Below are 22,642 nucleotides of genomic sequence, written 5' to 3' on the forward strand. Positions count from 1 at the left end.
AGTATCTTGTGTGCAGTTACTGTTGTTTATCTTCTTTATTTTGTAAAAACTATGTGACTCAGACTGAGCAATTGTATTATTTCTTTCTTTTGCAGGGTGGATTCTTTCTCGAAGTATTGGACCAGAAGGAAAAACCCGTTCTGAATCTGACGAGCAGTGTGAAAAGGGACGATGTGACGTAAGTTGACATTCCGCTGAAGTTATGTGTTGTGTGTTCTATTACTAAACTCGAATTGATCGTTCCTGACAGGGCGCAACAATACCAGGTGACGCTGCCCAGAGATTTCACCTGTCCGGACTGTTCGATCCGGTTGACTCGTCAGGCGGACGAGTGGGGCGGCAATTACCGGTTTTGGTCATGCGCCGATGTGGATATCGTTCAACGGAAGGAATACCGGGAGACCTGTTCCGGTCATGGAAAGTTCTTCACTCGGTGCAAGTGCGAGAAAAAGTACTACGGCAACCGGTGTGAGTACTGGGACGAATGCACTACGAACCAGGACTGTGGCCTGCAGGGAACGTGCGTCGATTTGGGTGGAACATCCTTACCCCGGAAGCAGTGCTACTGTCGGTTGGGTTGGTACGGACCGGGCTGCAGCAAAAGTATGGTTTAAATGTTTACCCACTCGACAATCAATGTTCAAACATTTATCTTTGCTGTTTGTTGATATTTTCAGAATCGGAAATCAAGACCACTGATATCGATTACTCGCTGTACAAGCTGAAAACTTTATCACCGGATCTGAACCTGTACTGGCGTGTGCTGAAGGAGCGCAGCGAAATTGAAGTGGTTTTGAAAGTGAATGGCACCTCTTGGGTCGGGTTAGGATGGCGCCCAAGGCAGTTGAAAGCTGAGTGTAAAAACTTTCCGCTAATCGGATCGGCGGCAGCTGCTGGACCAGCAGCGGTTCCCGAGCCTGGTGCGGAACCAGAACCGGGTGCAGAGCCGGGCGCTGAGCCCGAGCCGGGTGCAGAACTAGAACCAGGAAGTGAACCGGGTAAGTCTTTAGCCCTTTTGGTTTGTGATTGATTGCTTGATTGATTGTATTGCTTTTTTGCTTTCGTGCATTTTTTTTGTGTGTGAATTGTACATACGTTACGACCGTTGATGTAGAACCGGAAGCAACGGCAGAACCCACCTCCGAACCGGCTGCTCACCCGGAGCCGGAACCGGAGGGCTCAGCCGAGCCAGAACCAAAATCGGAACCGGAACCTGAGCCGAAGTCGGAACCGGAACCGGAGCCCGCCTCAGAACCGGAGCCGGAAAGTACCGCCGAACCTGAACCGTCCGCTGAGGGCAGTGCCGAACCGAAGGCGGAACCCAAATCGAGGAAGAGCAAACGTGCCACCGGTGGTAAGTGTTGTTGTAAATAATAATCTCCGTACTGAAGTGCTTTCGAGTGTTGTTTGAGTGTGCTTTAGTGTTTCATAAGTTAGAAGCCATTATCTAGTTTGTAATATTATCGTAACTCAGCTGTGAATGTGCTTTCCCGTATCATATTGCCCAGTTGGAATTTTTATTGTACAGTATTTTATTTAAATGTTTGATTGATTCATAATAGATGTAGCAATTATGTAATTTTACATAATAGTGAAAATTAACGATAGTGCAAATTCCCACATATTTTTCTTCATGATTACCTTGCTTCACAGGCAGGGACGATAGTTAAACACATAATCTGTTTAGTGTGGTTTCCTTTTACAAAAAAAAACTATACTAATTTGTTATCTGTGCTTTGGAAGCACGTCAGAGTGCAAAGCCATCCCTTTTCTTCAACCGATTTTATCGTTTGAAGATTTAACATTTAAGGAAAACTTTTCCTTCTGCCAGCTTAGACAAAAATAATGCACAAATTTATTCGGAATTTTTGTCTTGCACGGAAACAGAACTGAAGGGATATTTGTGCATGTGATGTGACGCAGCAATTCTCAAAGCGATGGAAAATCAGCGACTGTCTTATTATCCGAGAATAGTTTTTCGGCGTTTCATTTGCTGCTTTGCGTATTTGTATTTGTATTGTATTTCTGTCAAGTTTGGAAGCTGCTGTACGGTAGAGTGTCGGAAGGAACTAGTAAGATGCAGAGGACGTTAGCCAATTGATATTTTAACTGGCTGTCCAAACATTAGTTGTAAGACAATTACATTTCAAATCAACCTACACGACAAACGGTTTAACCGTAATTATAAGCAAGCTCCTGAAGTAAGCTAACTTCGTCAGTTGCATGCCCAGTTTCAAGTTGAATAGTGCTAGAAGTCATGCAAGAATTGTCAAAATGCGAAATCATCGCCAATCATTAGAAGATATGTAATTGTGGTTTAACTTTTACTGGAACTACAAACTCTAAGAAACTGATAAAAATGATATACAGAGTATATCATTTAGGATATTTAAATTTGACTTCATCTAACAAATGTGTATGAATGTTTTAGGGCATTAACTGCTGAACACTTTGTCACAGATTGTCAAGCATTGTCGAATTGTACCTTCATTCGTAGTCCTACGTGAGGCCTTGTTTGTTCCCCTAGGCACAAAGCTCCATACATTTTCCAGTCATGTTTTTTCTGTTTCAATTTTCAAACCTGTTCTTCCTCTTGTTTCTCCTCTTGTTTTTTATTCATTCTTTTATAATTTTTTCGCGTTTCTTGTTTCCGTTTTTGTTTCTGCCTGTATTCATCTTTTTCTAACTCTCATTCTTCTCGTTCAATTTTTCCTCCATTAGATACCCGTTTGTTGCTCCTTTTCTATCACGGTTAATCTATTTTTGGCTTCCTTTGTTCCCCTGTCCTTTTCAGCTCCCGTTTTACATTTTTTCTTTCTAGTCTTGTTTTGCCTTTCTAGTCTTGTGGCCCCTCTTTCTTTCCTTTTTTCTTTTTCTGCCCGGTTTTCCTCTCTATGTCTCATCTTCCCTCGTTTTCTTCGGTTTTTCCTTTTTACTTGCTCGCGGTTTCCTCTTTCTCCGGTTTTCCTGTCACGTTTTTCGCTCGTTTCAGTCTTAATTTTATCTTTTCTGTTCCGTTTTTCGTATTTCTTCTTTCATTTTCAGGTGCGTTTTTCTTTTTCCAGTCTCATTTTTCGTTTTCTGCATAGATAACTCTTTTTATTTTATTTTTGCTCTCGTCTGTTACGTTCTTCCTCTTATTATGTCCTGCATTTCCACCTTTACTGTTACGTTGTGTCGTTCACTCCTCTAGGGACAGACCTCCATACTTTTGTCGTAATGTTAAGATTTTAGTACAGTCTTAAAGATAATTCCTAATACCTAGTTGCTGAAGAAATTCCTGACAATTAAACATCTGATAAATTTTATATTGTGCAAATTGTTAAAAAGTTTTAAATACTGAAGACTTAGGGAATTTCAACAAATCTAACAAATTTTTGAAAAAAAAATACAAATTGGAAATTTTCCATATTTTTGTACATAATTTACCAAAGTTTTGAAAATTAACAAATTTTACAAATTTTTGGAAATTTTATAAATTTTTAACAATTTTACAAATTTAACAAATTTTTGAAAATTCTGCAAATTTTTAAAATTTTTACAAATATTTGAAAATTTTACTAATTTTTGAAAATTTTACATATTTTTGAAAATTTTACATATTTTTGAAAATTTTGCAAATATTTGAAAATTTTACAAATTTTCGAAAATTTTACAAATTGTTAAAAATTTTACAAATTTTTGAAAACTACATATTTTTGAAAATTTTAAAAACTTGAAAAATTTTACTAATTTTTGAAATTATACAAAATTTTGAATTTCTAAAAATTTTACAAGTTTTTGAAATTTTTGAAAATTTTACAGATTTTTGAAAATTTTACAAATGTTTCGATTTTGTCAGCCCCATGTTAAATTTTGGGCTGATGGGGAAACTGACGAAATAGGGAAATAGGGCATTGCACACTGGTCCAGAACCAGCACTTTTTTTGGTGCGCATTGGCCAATGAGCGGAAAAACTTGGTTTTAGGTTTATGAAACCTCTGAAAGAGTTTCTTAAAATTGAAAGTTCTATCGTCCAGCGGAATTTAAATTAACCGCCCAAAAAGTGCAATAAAAAATTTATTTTCAATATAACACATTGATGTGTTTTGCAAAGTTCAACAGCATAATATTAAAAGAAATTTTGCTGAAGACAGCAACCTTCTATGCCTTAAGCAATGATAGAAAAATCCTATTTTTCATAAATAAAAAATCGTTAAAATCAGTTTTACTGTTTTAGCTGTTTTTGTAGTTATTGTATGACTTTTTCATGTTTTACAAAGTTGTACAAATAGTAAAAATACACAACATTGCTGAATATAGTTTACCTCTATCTTTGCTTGTTTAGGAACTATAGAACTTTTACTATTGAAATACCCTAATTTTGACTCCGAATTACTCGCAAGAAGGTATCATTTTACTCAAAAACTCTCCCCAGAGAATCAGAATAGTTTCAAGCAGGCTGAAAAGATTTTAAAAGACGTTAAACAAAATTTATAGGCTGACAAAATCGGGGGTAGACAATCTCGCGAGCTGACAAAATCGGAGCATTACTATTTTTACAAATTTTTAAAAATTATTCAAATTTACAAATTTTTGAAATTTTACAAATATTTGAAAACTTCACAAATTTTTGAAAATTTTACAAATTTTTGAAAATTTTACAAATTTTTGAAAATTTTACAAATTTTTGAAAATTTTACAAATTTTTGAAAATTTTACAGATTTTTGAAAATTTTACAAATTTTTGAAAATTTTTGAAAATTTTACAAATTTTTGAAAATTTTTGAAAATTTTACAAATTTTTGAAAATTTTACAAATTTTTGAAAATTTTACAGATTTTTGAAAATTTTTGAAAATTTTACAAATTTTTGAAATTTTTTGAAAATTTTACAAATTTTTGAAAATTTTACAAATAACAAGTTTTGAATTGCTATAAATTTTTCTAAATTTCTTTGAAAATATATTTGAGTTTGCCAACTTTTATAGAATTTCCCATTTTTTGCAAATTTCATTAATATTTACATATTTTGCAAATGATGATGATGAGGATGAGGATGAGGATGAGGATGAGGATGAGGATGAGGATGAGGATGAGGATAAGGATGAGGATGAGGATGAGGATGAGGATGAGGATGAGGATGAGGATGTGGATGTGGATGAGGATGAGGATGAGGATGAGGATGAGGATGAGGATGAGGATGAGGATGAGGATGAGGATGAGGATGAGGATGAGGATGAGGATGAGGATGAGGATGAGGATGAGGATGAGGATGAGGATGAGGATGAGGATGAGGATGTGAGGATGAGGATGTGAGGATGAGGATGTGAGGATGAGGATGTGAGGATGAGGATGTGAGGATGAGGATGTGAGGATGAGGATGTGAGGATGAGGATGTGAGGATGAGGATGTGAGGATGAGGATGTGAGGATGAGGATGTGAGGATGAGGATGTGAGGATGAGGATGTGAGGATGAGGATGTGAGGATGAGGATGTGAGGATGAGGATGTGAGGATGAGGATGTGAGGATGAGGATGTGAGGATGAGTATGTGAGGATGAGAATGTGAGAATGAGGATGTGAGGATGAGGATGAGGATCAGGGACCGAAACGGTTACATTTTTTCTTTACATTTACCAGCATGCAATACCATGTCAGGCTAACCAATACCATCGCCCTGTACTGCTTCTGTATCGACTCTTGCACGTGTTGAGACTAGCCCGAATACGTACATGATAATAAGCAAACATTTTCGTATGTCAGCCGACCATTCATACAAAATGTCCTTTTTGCTTACATTTGTAGTTGGAATAGTATGGAGCAGTGATAGAGAATAAGGTGTATTGGGGACCTTCTTATTTAAAACCATGTTGTTTGGGGGAAAGCTGTATGTTTGGTTTACGTGCGCAACAGCAAAAGAGAATACAAAAAAGTGTCTCCAAGACTGGTGACATTTTCTTCCCGATATCGAAGAGTGTATGAGACGTAGACCAAGAGATGTTTTCATTGTTCTTGCTTATCTTTTCGGTGCTTGTGTACGAGTAACATGTCGCAAGACTGATAGCAAGAAAGAATGATACATGTCTTCAAATTTTTGTCATCAACCAGTACATTTTACGTCCCTGATGAGGATGAGGATGAGGATAAGGATGAGGATGAGGATGAGGATGAGGATGAGGATGAGGATGAGGATGAGGATGAGGATGAGGATGAGGATGAGGATGAGGATGAGGATGAGGATGAGGATGAGGATGAGGATGAGGATGAGGATGAGGATGAGGATGAGGATGAGGATGAGGATGAGGATGAGTATGAGGATGAGGATGAGGATGAGGATGAGGATGAGGATGAGGATGAGGATGAGGATGAGGATGAGGATGAGGATGAGGATGAGGATGAGGATGAGGATGAGGATGAGGATGAGGATGAGGATGAGGATGAGGATGAGGATGAGGATGAGGATGAGGATGAGGATGAGGATGAGGATGAGGATGAGGATGAGGATGAGGATGAGGATGAGGATGAGGATGAGGATGAGGATGAGGATGAGGATGAGGATGAGGATGAGGATGAGGATGAGGATGAGGATGAGGATGAGGATGAGGATGAGGATGAGGATGAGGATGAGGATGAGGATGAGAATGAGGTTGAGAATGAGGATGAGAATGAGGATGAGGATGAGGATAAGGATGTGGATGAGGATGAGGATGAGACGATGAGGATGAGGATGAGGATGAGGATAAGGATGTGGATGAGGATGAGGATGAGACGATGAGGATGAGAATGAGAATGTGAATGAAAATGAGAATTGGAATGTGGAGGAGAATGAAGATGAAGCTCTTGACACTGTTGATAACAATTTAATTTACGTTTCACCACAGATTCTCGCTCACCAGCCAGCGAACCGGAGCCTGAATCATCCCCAAAGGCCGAACCAGAACCAAAATCCGAACCGGCATCGGAACCCGAGCCTAAAGCTGAAACCACGGCCAAGCCAAAGCCCGCAGCGCCTCGGAAATCGAACCCGTGGACTCCTCGGCACGATTTCAATCCAATGGACTGCACGGACATCGTTATTGGAACAGCCCGTGGCGAAAACCATCGGGTGTGGGACTATTACACCCGCGATAGGTCAACGCCACGGTTGGACACGTTCTGGGGTGGCAAGTCGGACCTGACGGCTGCCGGTGGTTTTGAGGCGGATGGCGTCACGACGATTGTGTTCCGCCGGAAGTTACAGGCGGACGAACCAACCGATCATGCCATTGTCGATGATTTGATGCACGTCATCTGGGCTAAAGGACAGGAACCCGGAGCGTACGTGCATTCGCCACCATCCGGCTTGGAGAAGGACATGGCCAGTGTGCAAGATTTCTATATGCGCGACGAGCTCAAGTACCACGGCCACCGGATGCAGCGAGGTGTAACGCAAGTCAATTTCTTAGGTAAGTCGGAAAACCTCAACACCAAATGCTAGACTAAACCACAACGCTTAATTCCAGAGGAAAAGATGCTCGAACCGTTGCAGGCCGCCAATGGAACGGAAGGCGAAAGAATAGCAGATGGTGTGATTGTACCGGCTGGACCGAAGAGTCACGAGTTGGACAACGAATGTCATGGTTTCTGGAAGTTCCCTCGTAATTGCGAGCCAGAAAAGTTCAATTGTGAATATTTCGCTAGCTGGCATGTGGTCGGTAAGGGTGATGCCGTCACGTTCCACATTGAGACCAATAACACCGGAACGTGGACGGGAATCGGCTTCAGCAATGATCAGAAGATGTCCCAAACGGATGCTGTTATCGGTTGGGTCGATAAGACGGGTAGACCGTTCCTGATGGACACTTGGATCAATGGATACTCCGCACCGAAGCTGGACGATCGACAGGATCTGTACAATGCATCCGGTAGGATTAGCAACGGGTTAACCATTCTTGACTTTAGCCGAAAGCGAGACACTAGTGATGAAAGTGATTTAGCCTTCACGGAGGAACAGTGTCTGTATTTAATGTTCCCGCTGAACGGAGGAATCTTCAATTCGGTGAACAAAAAGATCCGCAAGCACGATTCAACACCGGTCGTAACGGATACCCGTGTTTGCGTCAAATCGTGTCCGCAACTGTTTGAGAATTTGTTCAACACCATTACTACCCCTGCTCCGGAACGTGTCGCTTATGGGGCAGCGTTTAAGCTGACCAATCTGGCTGCGGCATTCAAAATTCCGGAAATGGGTACACCGGAGTACAGTGACCTTACGAAATCGATCACCGACAACTTCAACGGAATGCTGAAGGGTGTGGGCGGTTTCTACAAAACCGATGTGGTGAACTTTGAAACGTAAGATTTCAAATTTTGAGGTGCCATGTGGTAGAGTTGAATAATTAAAAAGGTGTTTTATGAAACTTACAGGGATCCAAGTGGAGTCGTGGTTAATATGAACATTTTGCTGAACAAGGACGGTATAGAAAGCAACCTAGTCGATGATCCAGCTAAGCTGGAGCAGACAATTCAGCATTTGATTCAAAACAATTTATCATCGGGAAAGATTGGTGCACTATCAGTCGATCCCGAGTTCTTGGAATTTACCGCATTGGAGTGTAAGTTTATTTGGCGCTTGTTGGTTTGAAGATATCACTGATTGACTTTATGATCTGTTGCTTTGTAGATAAACAACCGATCAATAATGAGCCTTCATTCTTTGAAAAGGCCGGTACAAGGTTGTACACCATTTTGGGATGCATAGCCGCGTTGGTGTTCATCGCCATTGTACAGGCCAGCTGTACCATCTACAAAACGCGAAAGACGAAACAAATGAGGGTAATTTAGATGGCACTTTAAACGCACTGCGAATATGACCGAATAACAATTTATTTCAGGATCAGTTAATTCCGAATTCGGCCTGGAAGGACTACTCCTCGAATACGAACTACGCGTTTGACAATTTCGAAAGTGACATGAAGGTACACCACGGCAAGCATCGTTCGGATCGCGGTTACAGCAACGGAAACAGCCAACAGACGACACTGCAGATGTCGCATTCGCCGAACAAATCGCAGTACTACGAAATCGATCGAACCGACGGCATGCACCGGAACGGAGATCACAGGTGGGTGCATTTTGGGAGAAAATATTGTCATATTTTTCACCAAGCGGACCATGAAATCCAATGATTTACATTTTGCTTAAACTTGAATCGGGATTCTCGTCCACTTGCAAAAGTACAGTTCAATTTATAAGAGCAATTGCTCATTTGTGACGGACTTGGGAATAAAACTTCACCAAACTGGGGAATATTGTGGGTAGAAAACTTTTGTGTACCCTCATTTGATGCAAATTTAAAATCAGACAGACCCTTTGCAAAAGAACATACCAGCAGTAATTAAAAGATACAATCTGGCGAATATGGTGGGTGAAATATAACTTTCTAACTTCATGTTTTCAAATTAGTTTTGGCCGATTTTGTGACTTAGGATTGAGCACCTTAACCGGACCTTTAAAGGCAACCTTAAAGAGAGATAATTTTAGCTGGAGAATCCGCGGATCAAAGCAAGCTATAATCGGAGCCAATTCTAAACGGATTTGAACCTACTTCTTCTCCCAGGCCCTGTAGATTGCCTTTTTTAGTGAAATTGCCTTTTGTGAATCGGGAAAAGGGTTTGTCTCCGTGTCAAATGTATATTTGTTATTGATGCGAAAATCCAGAGCAACAAACTTCTTTTTTCTCATCTAACCCACCTTTTTTGACATCTCACCTGTACCGATTCCCTTATATCAAGGAACATGTATGCCAAGTTTGATTAAAAGCCGTTCAGGCATTCCGTTATTGTGGTGCATATTTGGACTTCCCTTCTTGTCACTTGCGTGCACCAGTGCTGTTGGAAGAATGTTTTGGCCCGGAAAATCGAGTAAGCATAGGATGGCGAATCTATTAGGGTTTAATTCTAATTCCCGTCGTAGTAAGTAAAGCCACTCTGATTTTCATCAGTTTTTGGATGGATTTGATGAGTACTCCAAAAGTTCTTATGCTGATTTGACCCAAACTCACTTACCTTCCGATCCATGCGCTATGAATTCACTAAAAAGCGATTATTAATGCATTTTATTGAAATTAAGCAACTGACTTTATTTCTTAAATTCGTCGTACCGTTTTAAAATTCGTCCATCAAAATTTTTCATCGTCCGAACCAAAAATCACAACAATGTATATGAAATTAGCGTGCATGTATTTGTGTAGGACGGCATGACAAATGTTATTCTGCAAAAATTTCTGTTGGACATGCAAGTTTTTCCGGCTGCGGAATATCGACAATGCGTTGCGTGAGTTATTTTCATTTTGTGAATGACGAAAATTGAAACGATTAGTCGACATTTTCTTCTTCGTCGTACGGAAAAACGTAGGAAATTTGGCTGCTAGGAATTCTTTAACGAAAAAAATATTTAAATAGATTTCAGCTCACTTTGATTGATCGTGTATGATAGTCAACAAACTAAAATATGGCGGAAATACTAATTTTGCATTGTGTGTCCTAAAAAACCCTCATATTTTTAATAATTTGTGTTGGATAGGACGGGAATAGGAAATTACGACGAAGCAGCAACATACCCTATTACTCATCAGAAAAATACTGGCTGATTATGTTGAAAACTCTGGACTTTGAAGTGCAATTGGCCTTAGAAATTGGATTAAAATTAGGCTTGGAATAATATTTGAAATAAGGCTTCAAATTAGAATTTAAATTCTACTAGAAATTGGACTTGAAATGCGATGTTTTCAATTTGACTTAAAATTTTAAATTAATTTAGACTTGGAGTTCCGAATATAAAATGCCGGGATAAAATCGGACATGCACTTGAAGTTGAAAGTGAACTTGACATCGCATATTAAATTAGACTTGTTCAGACACAAATTTTTACTTGAAATCTCACTCGTTTTACCGTTCCTCTTTTCGAGTTTCATTTCTTTACTTTTTGTTTGGTGTTTTCTTTTTTCCCTGCTGTTCTTTTCTTTTTTTCTTCCGTTTTCCTCTTGTTCTCTCGTACTTCTTTCATTTCTTTCCGTGTTTTCTATTTCATTGTTCTGTTTTTCGTCATTTACTGTTCCATTTTTTCTTACTTTTGGTCATGTTTTTCATTCATTTTTTAAATTTCCTCTCTTGTTTTCTCTTACCTTTTTTCGTTTCCTATTTTCGTCTTTTTATCTCTTTTCCTTCTCGATTTTCGTCCCCACCTGCTTCGTTTATCTCTTTTAGATGTCCCGTTTTTTCTTTTTTTGGCACACGTTTTTCCCTTTCCGCACCGGTTTTCCTTTTTATCTCCCGTTTTCCGTCTTTTTCTCCCTTATTTTGACCTCTTTTTCCGTTTTCCTCGTTTCCTCTATCCGTTTTTTTTTCGTCTGACTAGTCTTCTTTTCTCTTTTCATTTCATTTCCGGTTTCCCACTTTTTCTTACTCACCTTCTCTCTATTTGTCTCCTCTAATTTGTCTTCTTGGTTTTCCTTTCTGCCTGCCTGCTGTTTCTCACTTTTCCTGTCTCGTTTTTCACATTTTTCAGTTCCGAATTTCCTTCCGTTTTTGCTTTTCTTCTAATTTTCGTCATTTTCAGGCCTGTTTTTCTTTTGTCCAGTGTCACTTTTTGTTTTCAGCTTCGTTGACTTCTTTTGTATTTATTCGTTTTTGCCTGTTCCGCTTGACCCCTTATTATGTCCTGCTTTCCTCTATTTCTCTATTCTATTCTATTTTTCTTTTCCTTTTAATCACGTTTGTCTTTCGTCTTTACATTTTATCTCTGTTTTCCTCTTTTTTGTTTACGTTTCTTTATTTTCCTGCTCCCATATTTTCTCGTTTTCTTTTCCTCCTTTTCTATTCTGTTTTTTATCTTCTCTCTGTCCAGTCATTTCTCTTCATTCTTCCATTTCCGTTTGTACAGTTTTTGTCACAATTTTTCTTCCGGGCTCCTTTCCGTCATTTTTTTCTCCAGGACCACCAGGAGACGAATTACCGCTCGGGAACAACAAAAAATGTTACCGTTAAAAGATTAGAAATTGACAAACAAGAAAAAATACATGTTTCGAAAAATTTCCATGGTACTAACAGAAGATAATTTTCGATTTTTATTTAGAGTTTTCAATTGGAAACGAATCGAAATTGGTTTTACATTGGACTTAAAACTGAATTTGAAATCGGACATGAAATTATACTTGAAGCTGGACTTAAAATCAAAGTTAAAATTGAATTTGAAATTAGACTTGGCAATGGACATGAATTTAGATTTGAAACTGAAGTTAAAGTAGGAATTAAAATTATATTTGGAATTAGACTGAAAACCAGAGTTAAAATTGGAACTGAAGTCAACGCGGAAATTGTACATGAAATTAGAATTGAGTATGGCCTTGAAATTAAAGTTAAGTTAGGCATGAAAATAAACTTCACATTTAATTTATAACTGAAACTATTTTTAAGCAATAACCTCCTCTTTCCGTTTAGTTGTACAGAGTGTACACACTTATTGTTCGTTGCCGCTTGGAATTTAATAGTTAAAAATGACCAACGGTACTTCCAGCTTTGATAAACGTCGTAATAAGACACAGTGTTGACGATGCGGTTCGCAGTAAGATCCGCAATGGATTCCGTGATGGACAAGTCGCTAAACTACGCAAAGCCACTGCATAAAAATGTAAATGTCGTAATGCATAGGTAATCAAAAAATGTTAATTTCGCGAAAAAAACTGGATATTAGACTACCTAATATAAGGCAGTAGTTTACTGAGTAAAACATTCGGGTACCAACCGAAAGAGCGTGGGTGGGAGCTCCGCTTGTCATTGCACAACCCAATTTATTTTTGGTCTGTATCGAAACTTGCCAGTTCATCCAATTAATCATTCTTTGCATCAGACACTTCCTCCCTTTCCAAAATTTCAGTACTATTTCAAGCCCCTTTTCCAGCAAAAATTCAAATCTATATATGTCTGAGCACTTCACTTCACGATTCAAATACATTTTGGCTTTTCTGCCTAAAACTTGTTCGAATAATTAAATTTTTTGTTGAGAGTTGAGAGTTTTGCTAAATGGTTTAATCACACTAGCTAGAATACCACTTGTCCGAACTCCGAATATCACTAACCAAATGTAGAATGTACTCTGTAATAATAGGGCATTAACAACAATAAATGAATTTTCGAAAGCACTGATCACGGCAGATAAAAAATAATGTATATTGAAGTGCTTGGCGATGATGAATGAGTTTGTACAAACCTATTTATTTATTTACTATTTGACGGGGCTTTCAACCGTTGGTTTTGTACAAACCTAGTTTTTCGATGAACGAGCAAGTTTGATGTGGGCTTTCCGATTCGTTGGAAAATTCTTTTATTCTCCAACCACAAATTTTGATTTTAGCCATGATAAGGACTGATTGACCGTGAAATGCTTTACGATGATGACGAAATTAGCATAAATTTACCTTTTCGAACACAAAAATTTCCTTCGCATACGTCGCTCAGCGGATCAGCTAAGTCTTGAGTTAAGCTACGCCTTTCTGAACGAAGACCAAGACTCCGCAATTGCTCGCATCCTCCTGGGGACTAGAAAGCAACTTATTTTATTAGAAGATAGCATCCAACGCTTACGTCACTGACGCAAGCGTACGGCAACTAACCGCCGGTGCTGTGCGCACACATTCTGCTACCTACACACTCGCGAGCGCACAGCCTCGTACCGTCTTTCTGCACAGCCCGTTCACAAGGCCAACCACTTGCGAACAGCCACTAGCCATAGCGGCACACTGGTAGGTATAGATAATGATTTTGCATTACTTTTTCTTTTCTTGTTCATCTTGCGTCCTCGCTTACTCACGCGGGTAAGAGTGCGATTCCTCGCGAACGATCGGTATCAGCTGCTCGGATTGCAATAACGGGTGAGAGCGACGACCGTGGCTTAAAGCTAAATACACACTCGCAAAAATTCTTCACAGTCTAAGAAAAAAATAGACTGAAAGTGTGTCATTTTCTTTTATTTTTGGTTCTATTTTCCCTTGCTTTTCACTCATTTTTTTAAAATTTCCGATTTTCGTCTTCTGATCTCTTTTCCTTCTCGATTTTCGCCTCTACCTGCTTCGTTTTTTCTCTTTTAGAGGACCCCTTTTTCTTTTTATCGCCCGTTTTTCCGTCTTTTTCTTTCTCATTTTTTTTGGTCCGTTTTTCTGCTTTTCTTCTTTTTCTATCCTATTTCGTCATACCATTTTGTCCTATCTTTCTCCTTTTATATCTTGTTTGACCTCTTTTCCCGTCTTCCTTGTTTCCTTTATCGGTTTTCTTTTTTTTTCGTCTCACTAGTCTTCTTTTCCCTTTTGATTTCGCTTGTTTTCTGTTCCGGTTTCCAACTTTTTCTTAATTATCTTCCCTCTATTTGTCCACTAAGACAAATTCTTCTTGGTTTTCCTTTTTTCTGCCTACTGTTTCTCTTTTCCTGTCTCGTTTTTCACATTTTTCAGTCCTGATTTTGCTTTTGTTTTTCTCTATTCTGATCCGTTTTTTGCTTTTTTTCTTCTAATTTTCCTCATTTTCAGGTTTGCTTTTTGTTTTCTGTCTCGTTGACTCCTTTTGCATTGATTCGTTTTCGCCTGTTCCATTCTACCTTTTTATTATGTCATGCTTTCCTCTATTTCTCTCTTCTATTCTATTTTTCTTCCGTTTTATCCCGTTTGTTTTCCGTTTTCACATTTTCTCTCGGTTTTTCTCTTTTTGGTCACGTTTCTTAGTTTCCATGCTCTTTCTTCTTTTTTTATCTTCCATTCTTCCGTTTATTCTGTTTTTGACTCGTATCCTCTTTTATTCGTCCATTATTTTTTCACTATTCCCCTCACATTCTGTCAAGATTTATTTTTCGTTTTTTTTCATGCCAATTTTTCTTCTTTTTCTCTGTCACGTTTTCCCTCTTTTTATATTCCGTTTGTCCATGTTTTGTCACCTTTTGTCTCCCATGCCTCTTTACGTTTTTTTTTCTTCCGGACCACCAGGAGACGAGTTACCGCACAGAAACAATAAAAATGTTTTTAAAAGATTAAAAATTGACAAACAAGAAAAAAAATATTTAAAAACTACAAGGTATACAGCCCTAAGGGTTGTACGAAAGGGTGACGTAGGACTATGTCAGATCATTAGATCAAAGACTAATGTTAATTGCATTTCTTGCAAATGTATGTTTATAAGAACCTGTGAGTGCCATTGTTTAAGTGAATGTTTAACAGAGAAGAGCGAAATATTCAGATGTTATTCTTCATTGAATGCAAGGACACTTTGAAACGCCTACAACCTTTGAGACATAGAGATTTCTTTTAAAATCAAATGTGTGCATCATAAAGGTTGAAATAGTCATGAATGACCAGCCCACAGTTTATTGTATTAAATATGATTATGCGTAGCTTGACATGTTTCAATAATCTAACTTTAACTCGCTTGTGGTCTTTAAAAGGGCCATTGGTTATAAATAACCAATTAGAGTCAAAGGACGCTCTTCGTAAATATGACGTGCCATTCGAACGTGCTTTTCTTTTGACATGAATGGGAACAAAAACTCTCCGAGAAGGTTTTACTAGTTTACTTTCACAGCTTACCGCTTGTTACATAGCAGAAAATATGGCACATACGCAGAAATTTCTGTTTTATTTGTATGATAGTCCTTATTCTCCTATCCTAGGGATCTCAAACCATCATGAAATAAATTCATGCCACCAAAAATGCCTACATGGTAAATTTGGTTCCATTTGCTTGATTAGTGCTCGAGTTATGAGGAAATTTGTCTTCTATTTTTATGGGAGCCCCCCCCCCCCTCTTACGCCCTCCTTAAAATTGCTCTCTTACCCCTCCATAAAATTGCTGGTCATTTTATCTATCCAACGACATATAAATTGTTCAGTTTCGTTTAGTAGTTTAGTAGTTATTAGCATTTGAAATCTTTCATTCGAACGTTACACTTCTATTTTCTTTTTCCCAAAGTGCTACCCAGTCCCGGTATAGTAAACAAAGACGTAGTCCTACGTCAAAAAAATTCCACATTACTAAGAGCAGATACTTTTCCGATTTTTCTTTGAAATTTTTAATTGGAAATTAATTTTAAATTGGTGTTGGGGAAGAATAAATGCTTAATGCTAAAAATGTAGATTCCGGTAAACTGAAAAATTGATATTAGTTCAAAAATATAGACTTAGCGAAGGTGAGAGTCGAACTCACAGCTCTCAATCTCTGGTCGAGTGTGATGTTTAACCAACTACACCACTAAGCTGTCTAGACAGCTGCCCATGTTGCACGATCGCAGTTTGTTGTCTCGCACAACGGCAGGATCCGGACCGTGAAAAATTTCGCTGACGAAGTACGATTTTGAACCTTCCGAGATTCCTTCAGTGTTACGGAATTCCTAGTAAACCGTTACCATCGCTGCTAGTGCGAATGGAAATGCGGAAGTCGTTATCAACGAGACGAGTCAGCTTCGCTTGGTAATTAAGTAGATCAACTACGATTTCATTTACTGCAAAGCTCCGGGCACACCATGAAAGACCCTTCACTAGCACAGGGCTATTTTGGACTGCTCTCGACGGTACGATCCGTCCACCTGGAGATCGCCTGTACGCTATCAACAGAAGCATGAATCTTTCGCGTTTGTCGTTTTGTGAGCCGTCGGGGGTGATAATGGCATTAATTTCTAAGGAACTGAGTGATTACTGCAACACCAGATAAACCAGGGAATATCCACAATTTCCAAGATTGTCAACACTAAGTGAAATTATATGCTACCGGGAGTATCGCACATGGGCGGGACCTGGGAAGACTTAGTACAATTAGTCAAGACGGCTATAGCCGTCGCATATCCCAATGGATAATGAGCGATTGCAGACACTAATCGTGGAGGCGAAATATATGGTAAATTCGAGGCCTCTGTCGTATCAAACTCTCGAATCTGAAGAGGTCGAAGCAACTCTGCCCATAAATTCATAGTTGACATAAAAGCCAAGATGACTTAAATGTACTTGTTCGGTTCTACGCAGTCTTAACTATGTAATATACATGCCGGGGATGCGAGCGATGGGGGGAGTTGTTTTCTACTTTACTGTGAGGAAAATTTGTATATTAAAACACCCATGAACTCCTCAGAAACTTGCAAAACTCGAGATTGTGACAAAGGTCATCCGAGATTCACGATTTATGTACAACACAGTTTAATTTGTGGCAATACGAAGTTTGTCGGGTCAGCTAGTAAACAATAAAAACGAATCTTAAAATCCCATCAGCCCTTTTATGACTTATAAACTCTACTCATTTGACAGATTATTTGATTGAAAAAGTTTCTTGTAAAGATTATATAGGTAGTTTTAAACGTGTTTCTCAGTGGCCATATGGTCGGATCCAGGCCGCGGACAAGTTTCATTTTTTTTTGTTTCAAGCATATAACGGATTTCGAAGGAACTTGTCCAGGACCTGAAATCGCCATTTTTAAGAAAAGTTTCTAGTAGCTACTCTAGAAAATTTTTTAATTTGAGCACAACATTGAAAATCCAAGTATAAGTACTTTTATTGATTATTCTGAACTTCATTTCCTTTCCAGAAATGGTTCCATGCAGCCCCGTACCAGACACGACTCCCGTGGCGGACAGGACCGATCGTCCTCTTCGTACGCCGACCGCGCCTATTCGCTGCCCCGCCCGATGCACCAGGATCAGCAGCAGCAGCAGCATCAGCATCAGCATCAGCAACAGCACCAGTCGATGCAGCGACCCGGTTCCGAGTACTACACGCACGATCGGCGCGGCCAGAAGCGCACGCCCAGCCACAACCCGGCCGGCAACAATGGTGCCCACTACGCGACCAGCTCGATAACCGGCAATGGCAACGGAATGCATTACCAGCAAGCTAGTCAACCACCGCAGCAGCACCAGCAGCAGCAGCAGCACGGTTCTTCCGGTGGTCACATGCCCGCCGAATCGTCCGATCTGTACTTCACGCCGACCCAGCGGAAGTACTCCGGCGAGGTGGTGCGAGTTTTCGTCGACTACAATAAGGATAAGAAATAGTTTGACGGTTAGGTGGTGGGTGCAAGCGATGGATGAATGGTTCGCTGAACGGTTGAGAGGTTTATGTTCGATGGTAGCATGCCGTGAGTTTATGAGGTGCGTGTCAAAAGTGAGTGAGTTTTGTTGTTTGTGGTGTGCTCGAACGATATTCGATTGAAATTTGTACGAAAAAGTAAAGTGAAACTGTTTTAACAACCATTTTAATTAGTGCTATTTTAAAAATCTTTTATGCGTGTTCTAATCAATCTGCCACTTCTGTAATCTGTACTACGTAAGTACTCTTAATAAGTGAACATAAATGGAAGCAAACCCAACTTCGGCTGACTTTTTGGGTAAGTTTCACTTCATTTTTCTGTGTCCAAAAACGTGCGGAAAATTGTAGCAAAAATCCTGGGCTCCATTTATGTTTACGTTATACAATCGTTAACGAATTACAATTACTCTATCCACATCGTCAGGGAGCTAAAAGTCATACCACATACCACACAAACGATTAGGGATGTAATTGTTCCACTTACTGTTGATGTAAATATATTGATAAACCGTAATAAGGTAATGGTATCAAACGTGACCTTGCTGCTGGAGGTTTCCAAGCACGATGTTTGGGACCAATCCGTCGGGGTGCCGCAAATTTCATCTAAAGAAAGCCACACACCGACCGCGAACCGACTCCGAGGTTCACGGTTTGGCGGTTTTTGTTTTACTGTATTGTTTTGTTATTTTCTAAGTTTTAGCTAAGCCATTCTAATCTGGTACAGTATATAATTTCATGTTAACGTAAAGGAATGTTATTGATAAATCTACAATAGAATTAACACAAAACCCAAGACCAGTAATCCGAATGAACGCGCAATAGTGTTTTCAGCTGATATTTCAATGAATTTAGTCAACCGTTTCAATCTCTGAAAATATTTGCCGCTTAGTTTATACTCGTGTAAAGCAATGAATCTGGCAATAATACTCCTCATCTATGTTAGGATCAAGTTATACCAAGTTATCTCCCTAATAAGGTAGCGTAACACAAAAACATGCGACGACAATCTTATTGTAAATAGAGCCTACCCAAGAACTGTACAATAGTATTTTCCAAAACTTTGCACATAATTTCTAACCTTTGAAATATGCATCCGAAGGAACAAAGCCACCTTCTGTGTACAGCTAATGCTAAAGGTTGTTTTTATATGATAGCGTCTGAATTGTAAAAAAAAATATGTTCGTAACCCTTACCATTTAATTTCGGTGAAATAAACACCCAATAGAAGTACATATATATGAATAAAAGTTAGCCATTAATCAAGGAAGTAATATCATTTTAATGGGACAACTAAGTTTTAGTAGTGACATTTGAACACTGAAGAAAGAAAGTCCAGAGGGGCACACAGCTGAAACAAGTTACATTAAACGTGATCGTCTCTTAAAACACTTACCTGCCCCAAGCGGCGTCATTCATTTTAAAACGAATGGCTTTTGAACAGGTTCCTTACAAAATGGTCGATAAAACAGGAATACCTAGTGACATTGTTTTTTTTTTTCATCAAATAAATTTAATATCTGAACAGCACATACTGGCATCACACCACATCCTAAACCCAAACCAAATTTGCAGTAGTCGCAGTAAAGTGGCTTAATTAGTACGCTGTTGGATACCATGAAAAGCATAATGACTACATTAATTTACGGCGTCCCTTCAATTTAGGCGTGATTTCTACCAAGCATGGTGCGAAAATAAAATCAAAGTTGTTATTTCCGATTGTTTCAGTTATTGTAACTAAACTCCTTAACTTTTCAGTAGAGTATTAGGCAAGCAATTTCTGTCGCTAATTGGTCCAGATTTACGCGCACTTTCGCGTCATCCCCCCTCGATTAAACCAGTGCTGCTGCTACTGAGCAGGAAGTTATGTAATTCCGTCCGAAAGTGCTTCCGATTGCGCAAGCCATCGAAGGTGTTTTGAAATCCTCACTTTGTGAGGAGCGTGTTTGCAATTTATTTTCCAGAAAGCTAAAAAGGAAGGTACTGTACTTACTGTAAAAAAGGGGTGACAAAGCAAGCAAGTTTCGCAACCGTAAACTAGGAAATCTATCAAAAAGAGTGTATTAATGAGCAACATAAGTTTCATTTCCTTTTCTGGATCGACTGGGCAAGCTCAGTGGTCACTATTCAATTTTAAGCAAATAGTGGTACAGCGACAATGGCGTCAGTGTGGTTGCCAACAACGGGAGTCCGGCCAATATCACGGAACTAAGGTTTGACGAATACTAATTGATTGTCAGCGGCTAAAAGAAGAAGAAAGATGGAATGGCAAGAGACGAAACGGAGTTCAAGCGAAAATGAAATGCAGAAATTTACTCTTCAGGTTGGTCATGTCCTAATTGATGGTCAACAATTTTCAGATGTCATCGATGTAATGTATTGTTGGGGTCCTAATATCGACTCAGACTACTAGCACGGTTGTCGGACGTGACGAAGTCTCGTACAGAGAAGAGAGTAGGTACAAGTTTCAACATCCAACAGTTGACAACTAATGGCTTAGCAGCGGAATACACGAGAAAACCCGATTACAAATCGCAGAATAGTAAGTCCTATTATGTAAGTTGAGCCGAGTATCGATCACTGTCGAGTCGAGAGTAATTTTGCTTTACTGAGTAGACGACTCATTTGAGTTACTCGACGGAATTGTGTCAAACGTGACTTCTGTAATACAAAATATAAAACAATGTCAGTGGAGCAAAGTGGCATTCGACATTACTTATCTATTCCTATAAAAATGGATGTTTTTGGAGACAAGAATTTTTTCTACGGTGAATTGAGATCCCTCCCCTCTTTAGGAGGGGAATTATGACCCCTCCCCCATTCAATAGTAGGGGGACTTCCATACAAATGAAATTCAACTATCCTCATAACTAGAGAACTAAGCGAGTATGAAGAACAAGTGCTCACCGGCAGTGAAAGAAAGAAAGTGTGCGGGGAATGTGCGACTGTACGAAGCGATCCATCAGACCTGGGCAGATAAAGAAGTGTCGGACGAATATTCGGATAGCCTCACAGACCCTATCTACAAAAATGCTCACTCGTATTCTGTTCTTTAGAATCAGACCGTTAGTGGAGTATTTTTTTGATAATTAAGGTGGTATTTGAGAATATCACTTTACGACAGATCAAATGTTCACTCAGAGACAGATAAGCTTCAGGAGTACAACCTGCAGACCCATCATCTGCTGGTGGGTTTTCAGGTGGCGTACGATTCGGTCAAGTGAAATGAGCTGTTGCTGATATAATCCGAGCAAGGTTTTCTTACGAACGGCAGCAACCTTCCGACCAGCTCACCACGTTGCGTCCATCCCCGTAGCCAATACGATTCATCCGCAGGCGGTGCACTGTAGTTCAAAAGGGCGAAAAGCGGAACTTTTTTCCTAGTTTCTTTTGCTTTTATTTTATCATTTATGGTCTTTAGCATTTTTGTTCGTATGAATATCCCCCTTAACCTAACACTATCAAAAGTTAGTCTTTGCTTACTATAATGATAATAAAAAAATAACTTTTTTGTGTTAGGAAATATAGACATGGTTTCTTCGGCAATATTGTAAATAATATAAAAACAAGCAACTTTGCTGAAGAAATAAAATTTCTATCTTTATGGAGTGTTGAGCTATAGGGCATATTTTTTAAAACTTCTTTAAAAATTGGTTTTTCATACTTAGCTTTTCTTAGTTGCATTTTACAAGAATACAATGTTTTAGGAAATTATCAAAGCACTCAAAACGGACGTTTTTTGCAGCAGACCGCAAATCTCTTGGACCCTTACTTGCTGAGTTATCGCATATTCAAGCTTTAAATTTCCACAGCTTCACGAGCCCATGGGGTAAAATGGGGCAAGCGGATTTATGAAACCAGCGCTTTATCTTAAAGCTTAAGTCGAGTACTATAAACTTGCATGGGTTCCGCTTGTCCCCAACTATCCAAATGAGAGTACGGCAAGCAAACGTTTTATGTATTTCGCGTTCGCTAAAAACTCGATACAAGTCCATTTTTTGTGTGTTAGCAGATAGACACATGGCTTCTTCGGCAAAGTTATGGAAAATATAAAGTGGAACAACTTTGCCAAAAAAATGACATTTCTATTCCTATCGAGTGCAGAGCTATAAAGCATTTCTTTGGAAATTCTTTAAAAATTGGTTTTTCATACTTAGCTTATGTTGGTTGCATTTTACAAGAATATATGGTTCTAGGTGATTATTAAAAGACTCAAAATACACGTTTTTGTAGAAGATTGCAAATCACTAGAACCTTTCCTAACAAAGTTATCGCTTTTGGCTCGTGAAGTTAAGGAAAAATAAAGCTTAGATAAGCGATAACTTTGTAAGGAAAGGCCCTAGAGATTTGCAACCTTCTGCAAAAACTTGTTTTGAGGCTTTAAATAACCGCCTAGAACCATATACTCTTGTAAAATGCAACCAACCTACGCTAAATATGAAAAACCTATTTTAAAAAAATTCCAAGGAAAATGCTCTACAGCTCTGTACTCGATAGAGATAGAAATGTCATTTCTTTAGCAAAATTGTTAATCTTCATATTTTCTATAACTTTGCCAAAGAAATCATGAGTC

At 39.0% G+C, this 22,642-nt stretch overlaps 1 protein-coding gene across 1 annotated transcript in view; it reads left to right on the forward strand.

Moving 5' to 3' along the window:
• LOC128738512 (uncharacterized) overlaps positions 1 to 19,331 on the forward strand; it is a 92,107-nt gene extending 72,776 nt beyond the window's left edge. Inside the window, exons 4-13 of the mRNA XM_053833712.1 lie at positions 96 to 178; positions 251 to 603; positions 678 to 998; positions 1,115 to 1,354; positions 6,862 to 7,425; positions 7,483 to 8,314; positions 8,387 to 8,574; positions 8,643 to 8,794; positions 8,854 to 9,083; positions 17,573 to 19,331. Coding sequence (XP_053689687.1) covers positions 96 to 178; positions 251 to 603; positions 678 to 998; positions 1,115 to 1,354; positions 6,862 to 7,425; positions 7,483 to 8,314; positions 8,387 to 8,574; positions 8,643 to 8,794; positions 8,854 to 9,083; positions 17,573 to 18,038 — 3,429 coding nt within the window. The 3' untranslated portion in view covers positions 18,039 to 19,331. The remainder of the gene's footprint in view (positions 1 to 95; positions 179 to 250; positions 604 to 677; positions 999 to 1,114; positions 1,355 to 6,861; positions 7,426 to 7,482; positions 8,315 to 8,386; positions 8,575 to 8,642; positions 8,795 to 8,853; positions 9,084 to 17,572) is intronic.
• The last annotated feature ends 3,311 nt before the right edge of the window (positions 19,332 to 22,642 follow it).

This window comes from Sabethes cyaneus, chromosome 2 (genome assembly GCF_943734655.1).
Source record: "Sabethes cyaneus chromosome 2, idSabCyanKW18_F2, whole genome shotgun sequence".
Taxonomy (NCBI): Eukaryota; Metazoa; Arthropoda; class Insecta; order Diptera; family Culicidae; genus Sabethes; species Sabethes cyaneus.